At 45.3% G+C, this 27,175-nt stretch overlaps 3 protein-coding genes and 1 long non-coding RNA gene across 5 annotated transcripts; 2 read left to right on the top strand and 2 right to left on the bottom strand.

Moving 5' to 3' along the window:
- The first annotated feature begins 2,539 nt into the window (after positions 1 to 2,539).
- Positions 2,540 to 6,126, top strand: LOC103975638 (probable transcription factor RL9). Of its 2 annotated transcripts, none has more exons than XM_018821935.2 (6): positions 2,540 to 3,455; positions 3,546 to 3,622; positions 3,866 to 3,905; positions 4,078 to 4,231; positions 5,390 to 5,498; positions 5,749 to 6,126. In XM_018821935.2, exons 1-6 carry the CDS (start codon positions 3,038 to 3,040, stop codon positions 5,908 to 5,910), a joined length of 960 nt encoding a protein of 319 aa, XP_018677480.2. In that variant the 5' UTR covers positions 2,540 to 3,037; the 3' UTR covers positions 5,911 to 6,126. The 2 variants fall into 2 exon arrangements, with proteins under 2 accessions (XP_018677480.2, XP_009388931.2); XM_009390656.3 differs by having other exon boundaries at positions 2,543 to 3,455; positions 4,075 to 4,231.
- Positions 6,127 to 6,833: 707 nt separating this feature from the next.
- On the top strand, positions 6,834 to 7,430 carry LOC108952201 (uncharacterized). The gene is made up of 2 exons (XR_001976846.2): positions 6,834 to 6,946; positions 7,035 to 7,430. It is a non-coding gene; the product is annotated as an uncharacterized LOC108952201 (long non-coding RNA).
- A 191-nt stretch (positions 7,431 to 7,621) lies between these two features.
- Positions 7,622 to 15,249, bottom strand: LOC103975639 (extra-large guanine nucleotide-binding protein 1). Its single transcript, XM_009390658.3, has 8 exons — positions 14,028 to 15,249; positions 13,488 to 13,625; positions 13,308 to 13,412; positions 13,033 to 13,218; positions 11,999 to 12,170; positions 10,112 to 10,359; positions 8,830 to 8,996; positions 7,622 to 8,412 (listed from the first exon to the last, which is right to left on the bottom strand). Exons 1-8 carry the CDS (start codon positions 15,042 to 15,044, stop codon positions 7,824 to 7,826), a joined length of 2,622 nt encoding a protein of 873 aa, XP_009388933.2. The 5' UTR covers positions 15,045 to 15,249; the 3' UTR covers positions 7,622 to 7,823.
- Positions 15,250 to 18,575: 3,326 nt separating this feature from the next.
- Positions 18,576 to 20,631, bottom strand: LOC103975640 (allene oxide synthase 1, chloroplastic). The gene has a single exon (XM_009390659.3). The coding sequence runs from the start codon at positions 20,488 to 20,490 to the stop codon at positions 18,826 to 18,828; it is 1,665 nt and encodes a 554-aa protein (XP_009388934.2). The 5' UTR covers positions 20,491 to 20,631; the 3' UTR covers positions 18,576 to 18,825.
- Between the last annotated feature and the right edge of the window lie 6,544 nt (positions 20,632 to 27,175).

The following is a 27,175-nucleotide window of genomic DNA, read 5'->3' as shown; positions in this document are numbered from 1 at the left end:
TGGAGGTTCCCCTACAGATTAATAACACTGCTCCAACCTTCGAGGCGACAGATTGGCATGGACATGAACGCATGCTCCTTTGTTTTCACCCTTCCGTAAAGATAAATGGAGACTGGTAAAGCAGCAGAAGAATAGTCGTTGTGTAGCCTGTTCTTTTCGTTGCTAGCTAGGGTTTGTGACTCCAAATGAAGTTTCTGGCCATAGATTTGTGTGAAGACTTGACAGGGCTAAGTAGAGGCAGGTAAAAAGGGTGGGCTCTCTTTGATAGGAGAGAAAAGATAAAGGTTGGGGTGGTGTGAAAAGGTGGCAAGCTTTTGAGCTCAATTATTGAGTTCTTGATGTGGGGTTTGACTGAAGCATATTATTGCTGCTAAAGAACCTCCATGGTTGCACGTAGCTGTGTCTGCACAAGACTCGGTGGTCTGCTTGATGCCGATCAACAACTCGGTACGTAATAAACGAGAGAGAATAGAGTGAGTTCAGCATACCACACATACACACACACACACAAACAGAGTTGGAGTGGCTTAATGCCACTTGACATATAAATAGATGAAGAACTACATGATACATATACCCCATATATATATGTGTGAAATGATTGAACATTGCGAAAGCATACTTTTCCTTTTTCATGTAAAAGAAGAGGAAAAGGTATCTTTTATTTTTTTCTGGTTTTCTCCATGTGACCAAACTTTTCAGAGAGACAAAAAGCTGAGAGGACAAAAAAGTTGAAGGAGTACAATGCATGGTGGCCTTGACACAAGCTGTGGGCACAAAGGTGATTGCAATCAATGGGAGGCTGAAGCCATGAAGAAGATGCTTCGATGGGGCTGCAAAAAGCTTCCCTATTGCCTGACGAATGACACAGAACCAATTTAGATCTCTCCCAGTAAGATGAGACTCATCGAGTTCTTCTACCCATTATTCACATCACATGACCAAGATTTAGCAGTGTTGCAACTCTAAATCCGTAGCACCACTCGAGAATAGCTGTTCTTCCATTTGACCTCTATTCCTTTCTCCCTATAAAGATCATAAACATAATTAATATAGACAAAGTTGCCTCGGCCACCACCTTCCTTGTGAATTGCACTTGACTGATTAAATGGTCACGTCCCTCCATGAAAGGAAAGTAAAAAAGAAGAAGAAGAAGAAGAAGAATAAGCGATTTTTATACTGCTACATGATCTAAAACCTAAGGACGTAATAGCCATGCAATAATAGAAGTCGTATGGCCCGAGGAGATCACCGTGTCTGGCGCTGACCACAGCTTCGAAATCCACTAACAAATGGTCAACCCCTCTTATTTTAATCCCCACCGCTCAGCTCAAAAGCTTCTTCCTCCTTGTTTTTACCCGTCCACTAGAAGAATGGAATAAAAGAATCGTACTATACTGTCCACTTCGAGCTTACATGCAAGCAGCTCACACTTTGGATTAGTATTTAATGTCTCATCCTTATTAATCCAGTAGATCGAGGTTTGATCCCTCTATTTTATGCATCAAACAGTGAAACTACAATTCTAGTCAAAACCTCATATTAATTAGGGTCATAAAAAAATGGAGAATGACTCGAACAATCGTTTGTATTAGGATCAGCCAAGTTTCTATTACAATAGAGAACATGAGATAGAGAGAGAGAGTGTGTGTGTGTGTTTTATACTCGGTGTCACGTGTGAGGGACATGGTAACCTCGAGGGGCTCGAGAATATTTAGACAGGAAGAGGGAATACAGGGAAGGGGAAGGAGAAGACAAATGCTAGCCGTCGAGGGTTGCAGCGTAGGGTCCAGATCGGCCAAGCCCCATGCACGTAGAGCGCAGCTCCGCTGTCGCCGGCCATCCCTGCAACCCCGTGTCAACCAATGGCGAGAGAATGATGAGCTGCGAAGCTATTAGTTCTTCCCTTTGATTGGCCAATACCTTATCACCACGCATGCAGCGTGTGCACGTCTGATCTCCATGGCAATGATATGGCAGGAGATTAGACCTAGGAAGAAAGTAATGGCACCTGTGTACACTCGGCCTTTACTGCGAACAATTTCGGAGCAGCTCTATGACTATTCCCGTGTAATCACTTTCTTCGTCTTTAGCTGATCGTTGTGTGTGCAACTGCTGCTGTTCTTTGTGCAAGTTTCAATATCCGCAAGTCAAATTAAACCGGCAATCTGTAGTGGATTGGATCGACTGATGGTTCGATTAGTCTTCTATGTGCAAGAAATGCTGATCCTTTGGAGGTCACTTGACATTGAGTCTCCTTCTATTGTAAGGTTGGGATGTGATCAGGAACCCATTTCATGCTCGTCCGAATCTTAAAGCATGCCAGTCTTCTCTTCTACCTTTTAGTTTGACTGGTTGGCTTAATGGCAGTTTCCCAATCCCTTTCGCCAGAGGCCAATTCAGGCACCTCTCAAGAGGCATAATGGGTAAGTTAGGTCTCAGTCTGATGATGTCAAATGACTACTACTATTCTTCTCAAAATCCAAGGCGCTCTCTATCTCTCTACCCATTTCCATCTGTTACCTGCACCATCCTTCCCTTCCTTTTCATGGAAGAGGAAAGATATCTTACATTCTCTCACTAGGTATTATACCTCTGCTTGCTTAAAATATGTACTGTGCTCCTTTGCTCTAGTGTTCAGTCTCTTTGCATTTGATGCCTTGTTGACTAGCTATCTGCAGGACCTGCAATTCCTTCACATCTTGCTGCCATTCTCCAGCATTAATTATCCTCTCGCTAGTCCCTATACTTTTGCCTCTTCTCTCTCTCTCTCTCTCTCCTCTTCATAGTTTATACGCTCAGCATAACACCCTCGGGAATCATAACCCACTCATGACCTAATCACTGAAACACTTCTATTTTTCTCAGCACTTCCTTCCCTTTCTCTACTTTTCATCCCTCGGTAATATTCCTGTCCAAAGATCTCTCGCTCTCTCAACCCCTCTCGTCCTTCCAAAAGCTTTTCACCAAACCTCCACTCTCAGACTGCCGACCTTTGCGATCTTCATCTTCCCCCCATTCGATCCATTGAGCTCAAATGGCAACCGTCTTCCCTGACCTCTCACTCCACATCAGCCCACCGTCGATCTCGGTCGACGGAGCCTCAGCCATGGGGGTTTTCTTTGGGGCTCATAACAGTTCGGCACCGACGAACTCCGGTAGCAGCGAGAGCAACATGAGCCTTGATCAAGCCTTCTTGAACCGTGACCGAGGACGGGAGCCTGGCCACGCCGAGCCGACGCTGAGCCTAGGGCTGCAAGCCCCGGCGTCTAGTCTCACAAATCACCATGACTGCCACCACCACCACCACCTTCATCACCCTCAGATCTATGGATTCAAGCGGAATCCGCGACCCGCCCGAGGGAAGAAAAGCCTCAGGGCTCCGAGAATGAGGTGGACTACCACCCTCCACGCCCACTTTGTTCATGCGGTGGAGCTCCTCGGTGGCCACGAGAGTAAGCATGTCAACTCCAAGTATTCTCACTGACACACGACAACCGTTCTTGTTTGGTTAGGAGTCATACTCTTATGATCCTTCTTGGCAGGAGCTACACCGAAATCAGTTCTGGAGCTGATGAACGTGAAGGATCTGACACTAGCTCATGTAAAGAGCCATCTGCAGGTATGAAAAAGGAGATCAAAAACATGTATTTGTCTTCTTCTCATGAACCGAAACAGACCCAAGAGCTTGGTGGTAAACTCTCCTCTCTCCTGCACAAGTCCTGTTGATGATAGTAGGGTTAGGGTTCTGTGTTGGGTTACCAACATGCACCCAAGTACAAAGGACAAAATGGCATCTATTTCTAATCTTTCTCCTCTAGTTTAATTTGGTTACATATTAATATTCATGTGGATGCTGCTGCAGATGTATAGAACCGTGAAGAGCACTGACAGAGGAGCGGCAGGTACTCGAGTTTTCCTTCGCCTTCACAATACATGTCTTTGGTGTTTGTTCTGCCACCCGGTCATCTCACTGGTGGCCGGGTTGGCCTTTCCTTGCTTGAATTATTAGTCTGTTGTTTCATGAAGTACAACCATTTGGATCTTAGTGGTGGATGAAATGGTTTGCTGCAGCAGCACAAGGTCAGGCAGACATGGGCTTCAGCCAGAGGACAGGGTTGGAGGAAGTGGAGGGAGACGTACCAAGTGGTAAAGCTGGGGATGACATTACCCCTTGTTATGATTTCCCCATCACACCAACCCCTGCAACACCACTGCCCAAGTCCTCTAGGTCTGTGAACTACTCCATCCATCTCCTCCTCACTGAACCATACATTCAAAATGCTTCTTGCTTGATATGGTTGGTTAATACAATTAGCATGATGTTGGCAACATGTTCAGATAGTGTTTTTTCTTTTGCATATTAATGCTGATGAAAAGCATGAACTCAGGTTGAGTACTCTTCAGGACAAAAATGCCTAAATGAATGAAGATAGATAGCATTCTCTAGCCAACATAAGAAGATTGAAATATGACCTACTCTATCCGGAATGCAAGTTGCTTCAGAAGTTTTCTCCGATAACAAAAAGAAATGTCAGATGAAGAAGAAAAGAAAAAGGTTGACTTCAGAACAAGAGTGAGTTCAAAAGGGAGGATGGACCTTAGCAAACGGAGATAGGGTGATGCTACATAAGTTTCTTTTACACCTAGGAACCTGTGATGTTGTCCCATCCAGAAACTTAGAGAAGAGGAAGAAGAGAATCCCAAGAATTGCCACAGAAGAGATGATAAAGGTTCTTGTACATTGTGTCATACATCCAGTAACTAAAACAGTCAACAGTTCATATCATGTTGCCTTAGACCCAGTCATTTCTATTACAATTTTCATAAGAAAAGGCAAATTTATTGCCCTTTTGGCTTAGTTATGATAGTTTTTCTTTTGTAGGGGAACAACAAGATTGTTGAGCATATATGTTATTATTCAGAAAGATCAAGGAGAAACTTCTGGACAACTTTGTTTTAATATAAACACACAATGAATGAAAAAGTAAATGTTATTACAGACTGTATGAACTATTTAACTCTGCCACATGAAGAAGAGATAAGCCAGAAGAAGGCGGCCCACTTTCCTGTGCCTCCATTGATGGAAGCTGAGAAGAGAACAGTAACGTTAACATATATGAGGACCAACAGGAAGGTTGATTGAAGTCCTTAGGATGCTAAACTATCTCTGTCCCATTAACATTGAATGTCGAAAGGTCATAGCTACAAACAATGACAAAAGACGAGCCAATATTTCGGTTACTTTCCCAACTGGTGATGCAGCTTGAGCAGTGAAAACTGTGCATGCCACTGTTGTTGAAGATTGGATATTCTCATCAATCTTTGGCACCTATGAAGATCTACTTCTCTAAGTTCCTGATTTCTATTTCCATCTTTGTGTGTGCAGAGAGCTTCATCCATCCACGGCTGGGAGTGGTTGGAATCCATCAAACAAGCAGAACTCCTCATCATATCTCTACTTCAGAAATGATAATTTGCTCAGCAATGACAATCAGGTTTGTGGACTACATTTTCCAATTGTTTTGTACTGACTGTGCTATAGTTAAGCGTACTGTTCATAGATGTTTCAGTAGGCGTCAAAAATGCATCCTTGAATAGGTGACATAGCATGTGCTTTGTGGTCTCAAATCAATAGCAGTGGATGGTGGAGATAATAGAGTCATTTGCCAATATATCATTGTGTTCCACCATATCTGTTGATCTTTCTCTAGTAAGATAATTTGATCCTTCATCTCCCATGAACAGGTACTGGGGCAAGATCATCTACTCACTCAGTCGCAGGTAGTGGTTCCAAATGTAGAGCTGATCTCCATGCCTACTGCACACACAGATCTTAGAGCTTTCTCCAAGCTGCCTGACCTTGAGATCACCTTAGGCCGCCATGGTTGGCAAATGGAGTGTTTGTGAAGTTAGGAGATGCCCAATTAGTCTGGTGATCATGTCAAACGAAATCTGAAGAAGAAGAAGAAGAAACCCATCAAGATTTAGAAGGATGTCTTCTAGTTTTCCTAAGTCCTGCTTGGAAATCCATCCATAGACAAGCATACTTGGGGAGTTGCAGTGTCAGTGTACATGTAGAAACATCTTGTTCCTTCTGAGAGAATCTTGCTAGAATTCAAGTCACTGAAGGCACTGTGTATGCTTTTGAATAGACTGAAGCTTGTCGGGAAAACATCATGTGAGTCGAGAGCTAAGTTTAAAGAGCAGATTGGCAGAAAAGAATAAAAGGTAACAAATCAAATCCGTCATTTCAATAAAAATCAGAATGAAAGATATTCTTTGAATTATAATAGATATATACATATATGTGTATTGAAAGGCACAACCATTTATCTAAAGAAAAAATCCAAACAAATATCTCCTAGAAAATACTGCAGATATTTGATCCCAATGGTTCCCACCTATGCGCACATCACCATCAGTCATATAGATCGTTTCTAATACATGTCATAGTCTCGAGAAATTGACAAAACCGTATTAGAAGATTATTATTGCTCACATGTTAAGAAAGAATTGAGGAATGTAGATATTTCATTTAATAATTACAATTATATTTTTTTTTCGATAAAAGACTTGTCGACGTCTAAATTATTGATCCAAAATATCTAAAATCAAATAATACGTTTACCTAATCTTATTGTTTTTCTCTCGTTTTCAATATAAAATTAAAACGAGATGTCAGTCGGTCTCACATATAAAAGGTCCAAATTAATTCTTAATTTTATATATATATATATATATATATATATATATATATATATATATATATATATATATATATATATATATATATATATATATATATATATATATATAAAATTGCTCACAGGAGCAATTCCCGGCGGGATAAATCCAATCGGCTTAGAAAGCATCGCCGGACTCGGCTACTCTGCGACAAAATGGATAAGAGGAGACGACTGCGAAGTTGGACCGCTCCAAAACCGTGTGTGACTACTCCCCGTTTCCACGAATCCTCTTCCGTGTTCCTTCGCCTCCTCTTCTCATCTCTCTCTCTATATATATTTCTACAGTGGTCTGCTCCATTTCACAGAAACCTGCAGTTCTTGAAGCAAAAGCATTCTGAAAAGAAGAGGGAGAGATGTCAGGCTTTGTCGGAGTATGGATGGGTGTGATTGCCAAGCTCGGGATAGAGCAGCAGACCGCACCCAGCTGCAGCTTCATGAGGCGAGAGGAAGACGAGGATAAGGGGAGAGAGAAGCCGCTTTCAGTGAAGAAGAAGAAGAAGAAGAAGGAAGCTGTGCAGGAGAAGATGAGAGTGGGCTTGTCGGAAGCCACTGTGTGCATGCTCATGGATCGGTTCGCTCCCAGTTGATCCTTCCTTAGAACTCTGTATCACCCCTATGTGTATTGCGTATTTGTATGATCACTGTCTGTAAATGATCTAAATCCAACCGAGTTTTCTGCTCTCTTTTCTCTTTGTGACTGAGAGAGAACAAATCTGGTAACTCCATTCAATCAAGGCCTGATTGCTTAAGAAGTGGAATGACATCCCCGCAAGCAATGTTTTTGCTATCCTCTCCTGTGAGCATAGAGACCTTTTGTCTGATCCAGAAGAAATTTAGATTGAAAAATGACATCATGAGAGAACAACAAATGCTTGTCCAAGAACGTTATTTAGTCTGTTTCTGCATTGCACAATCGACTGATGTACAAGTCATCGTCAAAATTCTTGAAAAGTGTAATTGTCCCTCCTACAATGAACTATTACAAACAATGGATACATACAATGGATGACATTATAGACGGAGGCAAAATGATAGGGAAAGGCTATATATTTACATCTGTGTTCACTGAAAATGTCAGTGAGAAAAGAGGCTTGGTTCTGTGTTATACATCGACTCGATCGAGTCACACATTGACCATTCTTCATCCCACTTGATTATCTCACTTGCATATCGAATTGCTGTATCGACGGAATCTGAATCCAACCCATTTGCCCATGTAACAAAGAGTTTTCTACCGGTAATAGACAGGAATAACCTCTTGAATTTCACAGCAACGTACTGAAATGCTTGCTCAGACTTGGTGGACTCGATGTTGGTACCACGGTTGTTCCTGCTATTATTACGTCGATGATGGCTTGCTACAGGATCAAAGTCGTCGAACCATTTGCACAAGGTTAGAGGAGCTGTGGCTATCTTCTGTTCAAGCAAATCGAACTTACTGAGTATCAAAAGAAAATTTATCTGTTCGAAAGCCCTGGCAATGATCTCAAAGAGCCTTTTGTTCTCCATCATCTTGTTCATGACCACCCCATTCAAATCTTCATAGTACTCATCATAGTCAGTCAGAGAGACGCAGAAAATGACTATCCGGACATCTTCAAACAAGTGGAGCCATTTGCAGTTCTCTCCAAGGCCTTTGTTATGAACTCTGATGAGCTGGTACCTGCAGCAGCACATGAAAATAAGTTCAGGGAATGGACTTATATCAGACAAGAAGAAAGATCCTATCGTTAACATTGCATCATTCATTTGAATGGGCTTAACCTTCCTGTCATTTAAATGGAAAAAAACTCAGTGAATCATTATATGCTGCTCTGTGATAAATCCATAAAGATATTACTTCTTGAGATCCAATAAGGATTTGGTCAAGATGATACAGAATACGAAAAGAAATATCAGAATGGAAACTAGCTGATGCAGAATAGGGTTATCTTCATAAAGTAAAGTGTTCAACCGTAAGAAAATCTAGAATATGCATTTCCCTTTAACTTCTCTTACCTTTTCCCAGGCAACTAATTTAAAATATCTCCAACATCTTACATCATGAAATCAAATTACTGCAGATACAGCATTGACCAACCTCGACAATGTTTCCTGATGATCATGGTCATTAATACTCATTCCAGCACAAGGCAACTCTGGAAAATGGAAGTCCACGCATGCTAGTCCATTGGAGGAAGTTATTCCATCGGCATAAAGTATATCCATATCAGATGGCTCATACTCAACTCTGGATATATCAACAACCTGAAGAATTATTAATAACAGAATCAGTATCAACTTCTAACCATGGAATAAGAGTTTTTTAAGTGTGTTTGCACCCAAAGTTTCATCATATCAGTCATAAAGAGGTGATGTTGAATTTGCATATTCTAATTTTAATGTGAATTTGGAGAAAAGTGAAGCTCTACAGCTTTTCAATTTTGTTTAAGGGGTCATAGTTTGAGAGCACTACCTAAAAGTCCTGCTTCCACTGTGGATTCAACCACAAGTCAAAGGTGAAGGGAGTAACTTAGGTATCTCCACATGTGCACCTCATAAAATTGAACTTAGTAATTCAAAAAGCTTCTTTCTGGTTTAAAAAAGTAACTTTCTTCAATTCTCTGAGTGTTTCTAGGTTATGGCTGCTTACATTTTTCTTTATCCTGTGTCCATAACAAGAGATATAATTGTTCACATTTCAGAATTGAGCTTATGTTTCTCTATCTTGTCTATGGCAAGAAAAAAATTCAGTGTACCTATATCACATGTGCAAAGGGTTTCTAGAGCTTTTGTTTATTCCTCCTTATTAATATAAAAGATCAAAGATCCCCAGCATACCTAAGAATTTAAATAGTCCGCATTCTAAATAGTGATGGATAGATTCTGTTCATCATTGTGTTTCCAATAGAACAACACCGCTCTCCTTACACCCCATTCACTCCGTTGACTTCAAAATCCTAGTATTTAAATTTCAATGCTGGAATCAAACAAGCCATCCTACCCTACAGTTGCCTACTTGAACACCAAAATAGTTATTAACTGATGATGCAGGTTTTGCTAGATCACCACCAAAATCAATAAAGCATTCTTATAAATTCCCAAACCACTAGTTAAATAACCACTACCACAATATTAAAGTCCATCTCCATGGTTAACTTCATTTCAGTAGTCAATTCTATCCTGTATTTTGCCACCCAGAGCTTTTCAAAGTACGTTTCCTCTCACCTACTATGCCAACATAACCATATTTGAAGGAGTCCATTCTATCTGATCATAATAGAGATGAACAGTCATTTTTGAATTTTTGGTGTCATAACTCCAGACTACATGAACTGGAGTTGCAAGATAACAGAAAAAGAGAAACGGAAAGATAATGTTACCCGTTCTAAGAAGTAACTGGCAATACTAGGGATTGGTTGAAGTTCACTGCTGCGCTTGTATGTAGCTTGAATAGCAGAATCATTCCACAGCTCCTCTACTAGTGGGGCATATTCCCGAGTAGCAGCTGGGAAAATATCTTCAAGTTTGCCAGAAGCCATAAGTTTAAGAAGCCAATCAGAAAATGCTTTCAGCCGTGGACTGATGGAGTACTCTGTCACAATCTTCTCTTTGTCTAATTCAGCATCTCCTGCTTTCAACAAATTGAATTAAACAGTTTAACTATTATATAAACTCCTGCCTTTCATATAATTATAGACTTAGAACTTGAATTCTATTATATCAAACTACCAAGAAAAAAGGACCACAAAGTAGTTTGCCTAGGAGTATACATCAACACCAAACAAATAAAAATGCATGTAAAGCCTAAGCCTTATATTATGATAAACCAAAGGATTATATCATTATATCCAATATCATCCAAGGATGTAAAGAATTGCACATTTTAACATAATGCCAACAAAAAGGAATTAGAAAAGAATATATGGCAAAAACTTTATGGGAGTTATTAAATCAGAAACAATTACTGAAAGATCCAGGTAATGCAAGAGATAAATTTACAAAAGAAACTTAAACAAACTAAGAAGTAAGAATTACAATGAAACTGTAAATTGGCTTGTGAATCAAGGATGTTGTAATCAGGTGGAAAAAGATTTTTATTCTGGGAATTTTACATTAAACCCCATGGTTATAAATTGTTATATGGTCAACCTCTGAAACTAATTTACAACCACCTGTCTTATTTATCTCAAAACACAATTAGCATTTACAATGAAATTAAATGTTTCGTTCAAATATGTCCACTTGTAAAAGCAAACTTGACTACCAAACTACCAGAGTTCATGACCTCAGTTGGATTTATCCCATAACGCATCAGAGAACAGAGTCATCACTTAGACACCCTCACAAAGGCTGAGATGAAGGCAAGTGATATTCAAACACAATAAGTCAAGTGAAATTCAAATATTCTTTGAACCAATATAATGCAACCTAAGATTATTCTGTAAGCAACTTCCACAAACTTTAACGAACGTGTGGCAGAACTTGACTAACATTTAACTATTATGTTACCCTTTCAGCACAAAGTTCTGTATTCCATATCTGGAGTAATTAAATTTCAAAATCTTCAGTATTCATTTCTACAAAGCTTTCTTGAATATGAAATGTGTAACTTCGCTCAGAATTTCCCCAACAGCCCTCCACAGGAGTGATTTTCTCAGTTTCGATACCCATACAAGTCACGAGTTGGATTGCTATGGTATGCTAATTATCATCGTTATCCTGGTCATCGCAGATCAATGAAACAAAAGAAAACAAAATACAAAAAGCAGAGAAATAGTTTTCAGAAAAAAATATATCTTAAACTTTTTCATCTTTTCCTCAAGTGGCTTACAGCACAGTCTCCTTCGGTGCTGTTAGTGAACAGGGAGATAGGATCCTAAATTCATGATTGATTTAGATTGAAATCCAGTTGGTGTCATTCAGTACGTGCTGCACAGCATATGCCACTCAAAACTGCAACATTGTCAGACCAATCCCCCAAGCGTGGTGGTATACCATAGTAAAGCCCATGGTTCACCAGAAAGAACATAAGGATAAGGTTAACGATCACCATTATGCTCTCCACAAGACCAAAAAGGCACTATATTTTATCAATAGTAACTTAGATATGGAAGTGACTACCAACATAGAATCTATAAAACTATGATTGTGTATAAGAGTGTTATTTGCGTGAACTCATCTCTTAACAAAATGAATTGTTAATAAGCAATAACTTTTTATTAGATGAATACCAGTGATAATCGGAATCAATAGTATGATCCTCGTACCTGAAAAACGTAGTTGCTGGTTTCCCTTTCTTTCAGCCAAACTCTCTTCTTCGAACAATTCACGACCCTCAAGCAGTATGCCAATATAGTTGTATATGCTGGTTTGTATCATAAGCTTAGTATCTTGGCGTTCATCCTCTGGGAAAGGTACACTCCTATACAAGAACTTGGCCTAATAAATCGGCCATTAAACTCAGTAGCTAGTCAAATTTGACAAATACGGAAAACATTAAATAGACTATCAAATTCACTCTCCAAGATATACAAAGCACTAGATGCACACGCAACATTTTGAATAAGAACCACAATCACGAGATGGAACATGCACAAAGTAGTTCTAAACATTTAGAATAAGGATTGTCACCCCGATCAGGACGTCTCAGCATGTGTCAAGCAGCACATGGCATCTCCAACTCATGCTGAAGGGCCAACTTTTGGCATGTATCAATGTGCAAATCACACTACGCAAGAAATCATCCTGCCAACTCAGTTAATGCCACGAGATGACAATTCTAGGCCTATATATATCATAAAAATGACAATGGCCAATAAATGAAGTTGGCATCAGAAGAAAACAAAATTTATTGCAAACAAATCATTTTTGTTATTGCCAACTTCGGCAGCAGTTGTTGTAATAATCCTCTTCAAGGAAGCCAATTACTGGTTACCATCGCCTTCTAACAACCAAAGAATAGACACTACATAGAGAAAGAAAATGTAAATTTACTCAAGTGATGGATGCTGTGAATTCAGTACCTAAAAACTAAATCAAGCTTCTCTCTATCTCCTTAATTTGATGTTCAAGCTTCATGGGATGCACTAACTTAGGCGAGTTCCATTCAAGAATGAGATCCTACATAGAAAATCAGGACTATAAAAGTTAACATGCTAAACGCCAATTACATGCATGATGTACCTCTATAAGACTAAATTAACACAATAGGCCAGACAGTTCCCATAGTTGACTGTGCTTAACATGAAATTACTGACTAAAGTATGGTTTTCTGTGACTGTGCAGTGTTCATCTAAAGTACCTGTTTGAAAATGGTACTTGTCCCTGATCCATGGTTCCCAACCAACAGAAGCTTCCGGAGTGTTTTTTTATCAAGGTACTCAGAAACAGATCTTCTGACCAAGTCATTTACCTCTTCGCCAGAAGGATTTGCAACCTTATCAGGAAATGGCAATGAAAGAACAGGGCAGAGTAGCTTCATAACAGGCTGCAAAATGGGAAACCATTGGAAAATCGGTTTCTGGACAGTCTACAATTTGTAGAAGAAAATTCATAACGAACATTAAGAAGGGTCACCTTTCCCCAAATCTTCCCTTTTATATTCTTCTGCCCTTCCTCCAGGTATGTCCCATCAGCATTTAGCCAAAAATGAGGATTCCCAGCACAATTGACTCCCACCCACTGCAAGGCAGGTTGGATGCATCTATTTCTAACTCTATCAAACATCTAAAGAAGCATTAAATTTTTTGCATGTACCTTTAGCATCTGAAGCTCAACTTTTGTAATTTCCCGACCATTTATCAGGATTCCGGTGTTTCCATTGCTCGCATTTTGCATCAGGGTTCCCCCAATATTAAGATTTGGAGTAATGATCCTGTCAGGCCTGTGTCCTTCCTGTTGATTTTCCAGCAACATCATAGCCAAATTATCGATACAACAAAGAAAATTAAGAGCCAAGATGCAGTAGACGACACATGTTTGCTTATATAGGAGAATAACATTTAAAAGTAACTATTAATATCCATTTAGGGCACCAATTTACTCCATTGGTAACTAGACGCAACAAAAGATAGGCAAACCTCTTGTATGAAGCTCCCACCAATGAGAGGGGTTCGAGGAGCATTACCTTAGGTTGTTTCCATAAACTAGACCTAAAGCTTAAGACTAATGATAGAAGATTTTTGTGTCTTTTCTCACATATGGTCTCGGTTTGTCCCTTTCATCTCACATGGATCTTAGAGACAGGGAACCCGAAGAACAAAATGCAGGGGGACTACAGGAAAGATTGTAGCTCACCTTTCCCCAGTAACCAGAGACTTTGTCGTACCAATATAATCCAGGCTTCAGCGCAGGAGGAGGACAAGGACAGCTCTGCAACAGGACCATCTCCTCCAGGCTAAGCTTCTTTCCATTCACACAGATGTGTTCCGGTCTCAACTGGTTTGTTTCGCTGTTCTTTTCAGCCTTGACCACTTGCTCAACTTCCAGGGAGCTCAGCAACCTCTTCAACATCCAGGAGCTCTTCCCCAGTCTCTTCCTATTCGACTCCAGTATCGGAGAACCAATGCAAGAAACGCACTTCCTCCCTTCCGGCATGGAGCCCATAGCCGTCAACACGCAACTACTGCAATACCTCGCATCGCAGACCAAGCAAGTCTCTTTCACCGCGAAACGGCTTCCTTTCAAGCACATGTAGCAAGCTCCCTTTTTTATCTTCGTTTCCAATTCCTCTGATCTCGTTTGGGGAGTGACTCCGATCGCCGGCGACATAGAATAACTGGACAGGCCAGACTCTTGGAAGGTCCCAAGTGACTCTTCCTCCGCCTGCATAGCGATAGCATCTTCGCCGTCCTCGTTCCAGGAGACGGGCGACCGGCAGCTGAACCCCGAGCTGAGGGCCGACTCCAACGATGGCCGGTTCGGGATGATCTCGCTGGACGAAGCCGCGACACCCTTGAGATCGCCAGAGAACCAAAGCGCGCCGGACCCGTCGGCGACCTCCGAGGGCTCCGTGGAGGGGTCGAGGAAGCCAGACGAGCCAAGCGCCCCGGAGACGTCGGCGTGGTTCTCGATGACGGAGGTCGGGGAGGCGACGGGAACCTGCGGCGGCCTCTTAGGGGATGGGAAGGGAAGGACGAGGGGGGGGCCGGGGCGGGCAGCGGAGGGCGGGGCCAAGGCGGCGAGGGGGATGCGGTCGACGTCGATGGGGCAGGCTCGAGGGATGTCGTAGGTGAGCGGAGGGCCATCGTATTCGGTGGCGAAGGAGTAACCGTCAGCCTCCGCGGGGGGATCCGCCTCGACGAACCGGCCCATGGCCGAAGAAGAAGAAGAAGAAGAAGAAGAAGCAAAGGATGACGAGGGATCGAGGACAATCGAGTGGCAAACGAAAGCAAAGCCCAGATCCCGGAGCGCGAGTCTCAAGTGAGAAACGCGGTGTCTTTGGGAGAGCGAGCGAGCGAGCGAGCGAGAGAGAGGTGATAGGGATGAGGACGGAATGGGTTGACGCGTGGACGGGAATCATCGTTGGCAGCGTTGAACGTGTCAGAGAGGGAGAGAAGTGGAAGACGACATATTAAACGGTCCAAAAGTTTTGTCCTTTTCTACCTTTCACTACTGTTGTGGATCAGAATAAACTATATATTATTGCGTCAGTTTATGGGTTGGGGGAGGTAAAATGAGTTCTCTTGCCCTTTTTGCAGCATATATTTTATTTTTCCTTACCTATGCAAGACTGAAAAAGCCTATGTAAAAACTTAATTATTCATCTCCAATCAAATCAAAATAAAGTCAAAAATTAAATATATTTATATAATAACACTTCAATTTTTAGATCTCAGAAATACGTTCGAAGAATCGATATACCTATCATCTTCTTCCTAGTCAAATGGATTAGATTCGTCTTCAAAGAATACCTTCGAAGAATACCTTCGCAGAATAGTATGAGAATAATTATCAATAATATATATTATTATTTTTTACATACATCCTTCTAAGTTAGTGAAGTCCACAAGCACTCTTTTTAATCGTAATTTGATGAGATTTCGACGACGACTACGATATCATATGGTGTTTTCAAGAAATAAATATTATATATATAAAGATTTTTTTATTTCTGTCAGATGAATATATAGGAAATGATATTTACTACATGAAATATATAACTCAAGATTTGATTTATTTTTAAAATTATTTAATCAATTAAGATCATGTGTGAATCCATATATCATTCGGTAATTTATCGTATGAATTTGAAACGTTGCAAAATTGATGGCGCCTTCATATTTAAAATGTTAATAATTTTCATTAAATCTTGCGTGGCTTTACACACATCAGTGTTTCAGTGATAATTGCGCATTCTTTCCCTCATCAAAACCTAATCTGCTAACATCTTAGAGGAAGAAGCCAAACAGTGGATTTCACCGGTGGCCACAGCTTTCGTGCAGTACTCACTTACACAGTCAAATTAGTGCAAGCCATCGTAGATTTCTCGGGGACACTAAAGATCCGAAGGACAGCAAGTTGGTGGACTTGGCATTTCAATTCCCATTCCTGATGGGATGAGAGTTGAGTTTGGCTGTGATGATCCCCAGAGCTTGGATGGGATGAAACACAAACAAACAGCAGTTCTCGGATGCAGGAATTAACGAGAATAATTCTCTTCTTTTCTGTCTTACAAGTAGATCAGATCATATTTATTTATGATGGCTTCTGTCAGTACAAGATTTGAGGTATCTGTTTGAAGTCTATATAGTTTATGAAAACTACCACAGATTAGGAAAAAAAAAACAAAAACCATGTGATAAAATTAAGAGAACATTCAAACTATTTTATCAACAACAAAACATAAATCCAATTTACAGTCTCTTCTAGGTACATATACATTGATATATACTTCCATTCTATTCAAATCTATTCAAACCCACCTTAGTCTAATTATCCAACCATTTATATATCAAATCTACTAATATTTTTCACATAAAATTCTCAAATTTTCTTGTTAACAACTTGATGTCGTGGATCGTGAGTCGGTACAGCTTGGTCCTATCTCGAAGGCGTAAGGCCATCCTGAAAGGTCTTCACAAAGGCGAGATGAGAGACGGGAGTTAAATAGGGGTTGACAAAAGTTGCTTCGAGGTGGTTTTTGAACTTTCGGGATTATCCCGAGATGAGGCTTGAGTGAGGTCGATCTCTTCAACACCCTGCACAACAGGTCAGTGTCGGGTGGGGGTTCTCGACTCAACCCCTCTGATGCTCAAATTAGTTTTGAGTGAGGACTAGGCCTTTTTGAAGTTCAGAATATGATCATTGTTTAAACATCGAGACTAATTTTTATACATACAAAGCCTTTGGGACGGGACCATGATCGATAGGGACTACCTGTATGTCTTTTTGTGGTGCATTCATGTGGACAACCATTTAGTATGACCCCCTACGATGCGGGTCGGCTAATACGATCTCCTTGAGGTGCAAATCGATTAGTATGATCTTTCGTGGTATGACGTTGAGCCTTACGCCCTTTACGATGCCACGCTAGAAAAGGATAATTGAGGGGATGTTGGCAGCCAACCGGATCATCTTCTATATCAGGTAGATGCCCTACTGTCTTCCACATCAACTCCTTGGTGGTTGCCAGATGGTGGATCATGATTGGTATTGAAATATTCTCTATCATTCGTGCCCCCCCTCCCGAAAGACATGCTTTGGGGCTCTTGCAAAAAAGATTCGAGGTATGTCATTTGGTCTTTTTGTTGGTCATGGTTTTTGCTTTCCTTATTTGGTTATCACATTATGGTGCTCCGATCTAACCTCGAATCTTTTTGTTGGTCAATTCATGTATCTTGGGCACCTTTTTTTGGTGCCTTTGTCGTAATGGACATTTTGGTGTAGGTTAGACTTTTCCGATTCACATATCTTGGGCACGCTTCGCTTGATGGTCCCGTCGTAGCAGGGCATCTTGATGTGGCCAGATTTTCTTGGCTCGTACATCTCGGGCGCCACACCACGAAAGATTATACCAATCGACTCGTGTCTCGGGAGATCGTACCAACCGACTCGTGTTGTAGGGGGGCCATATTGGGTGGTTGTCCATATGAATGCACCACAAAAGGATGTACGAGTAGTCCTTATCGATTGTGGTCTCTTCCCAAAAGTTTTGCAGGTATAAAAACCTATCCCTGATGCTTGAGCATGGACCAGATTCTAAACCTCAAAAAGGCTATGGTCCTTACTCAAAACTAATCTAACCATCAAAGAGGTCAAATCGAAAACTTTCACCCGACACTAACCTATTGTGCAAGGCGCCGAAGAGATCAGCCTCACACAAGCCCCACCTCAGGACAACCCTGGAAGTTCAGAGAGCACTTCGAAGCAACCCTTGTAGGCCCTATTCAACTCCTGTCTCCCATCTTGCCCTTGAGAAGACCTTCTAGAACGATCCTATGCCTTCGAGACAAGACTATGTTGTATCGACTCACAGTCTACAACATCAAATTATTATCAGATTAATGCCATAAGGAGGGTGATGAGTCATTGGCTCCCTTACGAGAGAAGCACTGATAAAAATATTTAGGCCCACATTAATTGAGTAAAGGAATTAAAAACTTATATGCATGTCATGTCATTTTTATCTTTAGAAGTGTCTTTGGGGTTCACAAGCTCCGAAATAGCAAAACTACTTGGGCATATCAAAACTAGATAATTTCTCGTGAACCTATAAGGTGACACTGATAATAATCAAATGTTGACTAATCACTTTATAAATAATTTTTAAAAATACTATGAATTGATACAAAACTGAAATATAATTTGATCGTTGTCACCACCGCCAAATAAAAAAAAACTATATAACAAGAAAATATGTTTTTAGTAGATTTAATCAATTTAATAAGATGCATTGGTTTAGGTGAAGAGCAAAAATTGAAAGAAAAAAAAAGAGAACTCTTTTAGTGCACACCACTAAAAACTTTTGTCACGTGCGCCTCACGTGCCGCATCCAACGCAACCCCAAGCCACCAAGTGGTCAACGCAACCTGTGACTCCAAAGATATCCGTGAACTTTGGCGAGAATAACGAAGGTGCCACTCATCCCTGCTCCTCAGAAAGTAGCCTTCTTCAGCGAGGTGAACTTGACCGACGACCCGAGCGCGGACGTGCCGACCTCGATCTCGAAGGAGTCGTAACGCAGGAAGAGCTCGACGAGCAGCAGGCGCGCCACCATCACCACGAAGTCCTTCCCGGCGCACTGCTTGTTCTCCGCGGTGGGCGCCTCCGTCTCAGGGCCGTTCGACCACACCACGTGCCGCAGCAGCGGCGCACCCCCCTCCCCCACGAAGCGGTCCGCCACGAACTCCTCCGCCCGCTCGAACACCCGCGGGTCGCGGGTGGCGAAGGGCTGGTACCCGAACAGCATCTCCCCGGCCCGCACCTGGAACGCCGCGTCGTGGCTCGCCACCACCATGTCTCGCTTCGCCCGCCCGTACTGCAGCGGCACCGGCGGCTCGATCCGGAGCGCCTCGTAGGCCGCCGATGCCGTCAGCGGCATCGCCTCGATCGCCCGCATCGTCACCTCCCCGCCCCCGATCTCTTGCACCGCCGTCCGCACCTCCTCCGCCAACCGGCCGTGGACTGGGGCCCCGGCCCGCCCGATCCACTTGATCAGGTTCGGGAACAGGATCTTCATCCCGCCGAAGGAGTTGAAGCAGGTGGCGAAGAGGATGTTGTGGAGCGCTTCCTCCCGCGAGATCCCAAGCCGCTCCGCCTCGTCGAGTACCGGCCCGGCCGACTCGCGGAAGAAGGCGGCGAGCCGGTCGTAGTCGGACCGCACCAGCGCCGGCGGGAGGCGGAAGGAATGGAGGAGCAGGTCCTCGAGGTAGGTCGGGAGGCCGAGGGTGAGGAGCGGACCCACCTGGAACAGCATCCACTTGGTGATCAGCCCGGGGCCGTCGAGGCCCAGCTCGGAGTCCTTCGGGTTGCGCCCGAAGAAGGACCGCGCGAGGAAGTCGAAGGCCGCGCGGTCGTTGGCTGCGCCGAAGTCCGCCTTCCCCTTGGCGGCAATCTCGGCCTCCATCGTCTCGAAGAGCGCCCCGTAGGTGTGGCGGAACTCAGGGATGACGGCCTGGCGCCGGTTGGACAGGAGGAAAAAGAGGAGGCGCTTGAGGGGGGCGTGATTGGGCTCGGAAGGGTCGAGGTAGGATAGCACGCGGAAGCCACCGGTGAGCTGCGTGGAGGGCATGAAGGTGCCGGTGAAGAGGTCGCGCTTCTCGACGAGGGAGGTGTCGAAGAGCAACGGGAAGCTGGCAGCGTCGAGGAGGACGATGACGCGGGGGTCGGAGGCGAGAAAAGGGCCGGGGGGCATGTTGGCGCGGAAGACGGTGGAGTTGTAGCGGCGCATGCGGGACTTGAAGAACGCATCCCGCCCCTCGAAGTAGAAGTAGGCGAGCCGGTCCTGGATCGGCCCGACGAAGGGCAGCCCGTAGTCGCCGGGTATCTTCCGCACCGGCAGCTCCGACGACGACGGCATCGCCATCACGGGTTTCTCGGACACAGAAGCCATTTTCTGGCTGCGTCCGCGTAGGCGGCCATGAGAGCAAAGCGACGGAATGAAGGCCAGAGACGCCGCGGCCATGGCAGGAGATCGATGGAAGATGGGTGATGATGGAGGTGGGAAGAAGAGGAAGCTGGGTGGCGTTACTATATGCATGAATTGGGAAGGCGGACCGAGAGGCGAGAGATGCCGGTGGTGATCACGGAAAGCGGGCATCGAGAGAGTGAAATGGTAGAGCACGCACGAGACGGCACGGTCAGCGGCTCACAGCTCGCCACGTGCGAGTCAACGAGAAGAAGAGAGGTCGGAACAGGCAACCGCTCCTTTCCGCCCCAGGCTTTTCAAATCGGCCAGTCAAACACTCGTGAGAACATAGCTTTGCACTGCTTCCGGTTCATGAAGCGACTGCTTCTGGACTGTGTTCCTTCTCTTCAAGAATGGATACCCAAGACACGATGGGACAGTGGGAAAAGAGCCGTGGCGTCAGCATCAGCCGATGGCAGACGCTGCACGCGGACGTCTTCGGTAGAATCTTATCGACCACAAACTCTCTCACATTGAGTCCTTGACCAAGGCAGGCAGGTCGTCTCTGTGAAGGGGCATTATTGACTCGTCGTCGTCAAGTTCTTGGAAGCTTACTGGAACAGTTTGTGCGACAAAATGGCTACTTCGGTGTCTTGGCGTGAAGGTTACGATGTCTCCCTGCACGTCTCAGCCTCTTATCGCAGATTTGATGATATACGACTACAAAACTCATTCCTCGAGGAAAAATCCAAACTCATCCTTCGCTGTTTAGGAATTTTAGTTTCACGTCGACAAGTAGGGACTGCTCTCTCAGTTGTTTTACTCTTCGTTCGTTCCAGTAAGGTTGGCCCAAGCTCATATATATATATATATATATATATATATATATATATATATATATATATATATATATATATATATATATATATATATATATATATATATATATATATATATATATATATATATATATATATATCTCAATTGTGATGAATCAAATTTGGATACATATTTGAAAATGATCATATTTAATTTATTTTATAACACGTTGGATAATTATAAAATTGTCCATTTACTCCCACCATAATAATCGATACTGTAAACAACTTTATGTCGTGGCCTTGGGGCCGACGCGGCTTGGTTCGGGTCCGAATGCGCGGGGATCCTGCGCGGCGTTCCTCGAGACAGCTGAGGTGACCGGTCACGGTGGTCCGGGCTGGACATTGCGTGGGGGGTGAAGCTTTTCCGCAGTGCTGGGAAGATGCAACCTCGCCCTTGTACCTGCACACAGGTCGGGTCGGAAGCTCGGCTCGACCCCTCCGACGATCAAGTTAGATGAAGATGTGGAGGGGGTTTTAGAAGAAGTGTTTGTATGTGTGACTCCCCTCTGTCCTCTTCTCTGATGAACGAGAGGGTATTTATAGGGAAGCTTACTACTGTTTGATGTGCCCACCTGCAGGAGGCAGGCTGATAGCGTCTGACATGGGCGCTGGCGTGGCGTGAAGAACCGAGCCTGAGTAGGTGTTAATGCGCCTCGGCCTGTGTTCCGGTCCGTTTGACCGGGTGCCATCGCGTCGTCCGAGGCGTGAGGAGTCATGTGACGTCAGCCGAGTCTTATCATAATTACTATCATCATCATATTCCCCCCCCCCCCCACCCCCGGAAAGAAGCTATGCGTCGGATGTTGTAACGGGAGTCCGAGGCATGGCTTCAGCTTTCAGGCGGGCTGGCCGCGAGGGCACGGTCTGGGGAGCATGGAGCCGAGGAGCACGACGCAGGCGGGCAGGCCGTGCAGGTGTGGTCTCGGGGGCATGAAGCCGAGGAGCCGAGTAGCCGAGGAACACGACGCAGGCGGGCTAGCTGCGCTGGTGTGATCTCGGGAAGCATGGGGCCGAGGAGCACGACGCAGGCGGGCTGGCCGCGCAGGTGTGTCCCGGGGAGCATGGAGCTGAGGAACACGACGCGAGCGGGCTGACCGCGCAGGTGTGATCTTGGGGAGCATAGAGCCGAGGAGCACGACGCAGGGGGGCTGGCCGCGCATGTGTGTCTCGGGAAGATGACGCCAAGGAGCACGACGCAGGCGGGTTAGCCGCGTAGGTGTGGTCTCGGGCATCATACGGTCGAGGAGCACGACGCAGGCAGGCTGGCCGCGCAGGTGTGTCCCGGAAAGCATGGAGCCGAGGAGCACGACGCAGGCGGGCTGGCCGCGCAGGTGTGTCTCGGGAAGATGACGCCGAGGAGCACGACGCAGGCGAGCTGGCCGCGCAGGTGTGACTCGGGGAGCATGGGGCCGAGGAGCACGACGCAGGCGGGCTGGCCGCGCAGGTGTGTCTCGGGGAGCATGGGGCCGAGGAGCACGACGCAGGCGGGCAGGCCGTGCAGGTGTGGTCTCGGACATCATGCGGCCGAGGAGCACGACGCAGGCGGGCAGACCGCGCAAGCGTGGTCTCGGGCGTCATGCGACCGAGGAGCACGACGCAGGCGGGCTGCGGCCGAGGGACACGGCTCAAGCGGGCAGGCCACGCTAAGGTGGACTCGGGCCGACTATGGTCGAGGAGCTCGGCGCAGGCAGGCTGCGGCCGAGGGACACGGCTCAGGCGGGCAGGCCGCGCTGAGGTGGACTCGGGCCGACTACAACTGAGGAGCTCAGCGCAGGCAGGCTGCGGCCGAGGGACAAGGCTCAGGCGGGCAGGCCATGCTGAGGTGGACTCGGGCCGACTACGGCCGAGGAGCTCGGCGCAGGTAGGCTGCGGCCGAGGGACACGACTCAGGCGGGCAAGCCGCGCTGAGGTGGACTCGGGCCGACTACGGCCGAGGGACTCGGCGCAGGCGGGCTCGTCGCGCAGGCATGATCTCGGGGCCGAGGAGCACGACGCAGGCGGGCTGTGGCCGAGGGACACGGCTCAAGCGGGCAGGCCACGCTAAGGTGGACTCGGGCCGACTACGGTCGAGGAGCTCAGCGCAGGCAGGCTGCGGCCGAGGGACACGGCTCAGGCGGGCAGGCCGCGCTGAGGTGGACTCGGGCCGACTACGACCGAGGAGCTCGGCGCAGGCAGGTGCGGCCGAGGGACACGGCTCAGGCGGGCAGGCCGCGCAGAGGTGGACCCGGGCCGACTACGGTCGAGGGACTCGGCGCAGGCGGGCTCGTCGCGCAGGCATGATCTCGGAAAGCATGGAGCCGAGGAGCATGACGCAGGCAGGCTGGTCGCGCAGGTGTGTCTCGGGAACATGGAGCCAAGGAGCACGACGCAAGCGGGCTGACCTCGCAGGTGTGTCTCGGGGAGCATGGGGCCGATGAGCATGACGCAGGCGGGCAGGCCACGCAGGTGTGGTCTCGGGCATCATGCGACCGAGGATCACGACGCAGGCAGGCAGACCGCGCATGCGTGGTCTCAAGGGTCATGCGGTCGAGTAGCACGACATAGACGGGCAGACCGCGCAAGCGTGGTTTCGAGCACCATGCGGCCGAGTATCACGACATAGGCGGGTAGTGACCGAGGGATACGGCTCAGGTGGGCAAGCCGTGCTGAGGTAGACTCAAGTAGTCTACGCCCTAGCCGTGTAGAGTCAGAGGGATTTAAGCTGGGGCCAATCGCGAGCCGAGAGGGGGTCAGGTAGATACTGAACCTTCGCTCGGAAGAGACTGAGGCAAGGCTTAGATTTCTTTTCCTGGGGACTACATCGAGTAGCCACCGCAGGTGTTGGCCTCTCTTATGGAGCTCGCGGTCGAAGGTCATCCCTTCTCCTCATGGTCGCCCAGGCCTCGGCTGCGATGTACCGGTTAGCCCGTTGGAGCATCTCTGGCACCGTAGTGGGAGGTCGCTCTGCGAGGGACCAGAGGAATCTGGAGGGTCGCAGGCCGATCACAAACGCCTGCACTAACAGAGAGGGGTGAGTGTCCGGCAAGCCTCAGATTTACGTGGCAAAGCGATCCACAAAATGTGAGAGGGGTTCATCCTCCCTTTGTTTGAGTCCGAGGAGCAGTGTCGCGTAGGGCTTTGGCCGTGCATAGGCTACGAAGTGGAGCTCGAAGTCATTGGCGAGCTGGCCGAAGGAAGCGATTGTTCCGGTCTTCAAGCCGCCATACCACGCGTGGGTCGACCCTCTTAGAGTGGTAGGAAACGCTCTGCAATCAGGGCATCAGAGGTTCCATATAGCGCCATTTGGGCGCGAAAAGCAGCTACATGGTCTGTTGGGTCAGTGGAGCCATGGTAAGCGTCCAAAGAGGGGAGCTGAAAGTCCGGGGGGACTATCATATCCCGTATCTCGGGTGAGAAGGGAGACCCTCGGTGTGCATCCTCCCCGAGCTCTCCCTTGGACCTGCGAACCTCTTCCTGCACCTCGTCGAGTCGCTGGCTGACGAAGCGCAACTGGGCCCGCAGGGAGTCCGAAGAGAGTACCTCGGGGTCCGGGCGACCGCTCGGGTTTATCATCATTGGATCCCCGAGTGGGGCCGGTTGGACCCGAGGCGAAGTGGGGGGCTCCGGTAGTGTCATGTGGGCCCGAATGGGCGCCTTGCGTTGCTGCAGCGGTTCGATCATGGGCGGGTGCTCCGAATGAGAAACGAGTGGGATAATGGTTTGCACCATTTCCATCAGAGCTCGGACTTGACGGGCGAGGTCCTGAAAGGCCTCGGGTGATACGGGCGTTGAGTCGGCTGGGGCGCCGTCGGGCGGCGATAAGCCCGGGTCGCTGAATGTTCGCCAGTATCGTTCGGAGGTCGTGGCGGGGTGTTCGTCACGATGGTCTCTGTGCGGGGGATGTTCCCCCGAGGCTTCGGTCGGGTGTGACCTCTTGGCCGTGGGCTCGTTTGAGCCGCTCGGGTGATCACCCGATATTTCGGGCCCTCCTTCTAGCGACAATCTGTTAGTGTAAACAACTTTATGTCGTGGCCTCGGGGCCGACGCGACTTGGTTCGAGTCCGAATGCGCGGGGATCCTGCGCAGCGTTCCTCGAGACAGTTGAGGTGGCCGGTCACGGTGGTCCGGGCGGGACGTTGCGTGGGGGGTGAAGCTTTTCCGCGGTGCTGGGAAGATGCAACCTCGCCCTTGTACCTGCACACAGGTCGGGTCGGAAGCTCAGCTCGACCCCTCCGACGATCAAGTTAGATGAAGATGTGGAGGGGGTTTTAGAAGAAGTGTTTGTATGTGTGACTCCCCTCTGTCCTCTTCTCTGATGAACGAGAGAGTATTTATAGGGAAGCTTACTGCTGTTTGATGTGCCCGCCTGCAGGAGGTAGGTTGATAGCGTCTGACATAGGCGCTGGCGTGGCGTAAAGAACCGAGCTTGAGTAGGTGTTAATGTGCCTCGACCTGTGTTTCGGTCCGTTTGATCGGGTGTCATCGCGTCGTTCGAGGCGTGAGGCGTCATGTGACGTCAGCCGGGTCTTATCATAATTACTATCCTCATCAGATACCACTCGTGCGTCGTGCGCGTGTGCACCATTGTATGAGCATGGCGTACACCCGTGTCGTGCAGGTGTGCATCATGTACCGTATTGGTGTGCACCATGCGAGCGTGGCATTCACGTGTCCCGCGCTCATGCGCCGCATCGGTGTGCGCCATGCGAGAGTGTGTCACTGTGACACTTGGCTGCTGCGTTTCTACAGCGCCACATGACACTAATTGGTTGGGATTGAATATTAATAAGCCACTTCCTAGCATTGTTGGTGAGAAAAAAATGCTAAAGTTTTGACCAAAATTATGAGAAAAATAGAGAAAGATAGGAACAAAGAAAATTGAGAAGTTTTCTTAATTTTACTCATTAATTGTGAGAAAAATAGAGAAAGAGAGGAAGAAATTAAAAAAAAAGAGAGAATTTTCTTATTTTAACTCAGTTTTCCGATTTATTTTATTTTTTATTATTAATATAAAAGATTCTTCGTGATTGTACTCGTAGAAGAATTATCTCAATTATATCTTAGGCAACTCCTCAATAATACTTTCGGATTCCTTTTATAAAATTTTTATTTTAATTTATACATATTTAACATATTTTAATTTAATTAGAGGTTATATTAATATCCCTGCTTCAACTATCTAACTGTATTCCTTCTCCGATTAAAACTAAACAGGGAGCTAATCCGAAAAAGAGCATATTTATTCATATTAATCCTTGTGTAAGTGTTTGATTATTTGTTAAATAATTTAATTTAATTATTAGGTTAGAATTATTGAATAAATATTTTATAAGCCTTATTCTCATTGTTGTAGCTGTTTAATGATTATTTTATTATTTTATTAATCTATAAAAAATCATGATTATTTGGTAATTCGAGCTATACTTTTAGTTTATAATTTTGGAATTAAATTAAAGAGAAAATAACTTTAACGTTATTCCTTTATTCTATACATATCAATTTTATTTATAGAAAAAATATATAACTCAATAAAAAGCATTTGTTAATTATGATATAATTATATTTTTATTTATATTGTATTAGATTATTACCAAAATTGCTTGTGAGATCTATTTATCCTAAACGAACGTCATAACAAATATTTTAAAGGATGAAATAAAAATCTAAGCTTACTTTTCAACTCCATTAAATTAAGATTTGTAACCATAATAAAATATAAATTTTATTTTACAGGTATCCAGCATGTGCTTTATTCCCTTAAGCTTAATCCTAAATCTTATAATGACCTTAGATGATTTTATGTTCCTTAAACTGATAAATTTAATGAGAATGGATTTACTATATGGCTTGAATAATTAGAAGCTTGGCTGAGGCCTAATTTCTGATATAGGAAAATTATATGTTTTTTCTATATCCTTCTAGAGAAATTGAATATCTCTCAAAGAAATTGAATATCTCTATAGATTTAGAATCTTCAACGATAAGTTTTAGGAGATATATCTTAGAGATTCAATCCA

The sequence above is a fragment of the Musa acuminata genome, chromosome BXJ3-2 (assembly GCF_036884655.1).
Source record: "Musa acuminata AAA Group cultivar baxijiao chromosome BXJ3-2, Cavendish_Baxijiao_AAA, whole genome shotgun sequence".
Classification (NCBI taxonomy): domain Eukaryota; kingdom Viridiplantae; phylum Streptophyta; class Magnoliopsida; order Zingiberales; family Musaceae; genus Musa; species Musa acuminata.
Note: the sequence above shows the minus strand (reverse complement) of the source record. Positions and strands in the feature narration are given on the sequence as shown.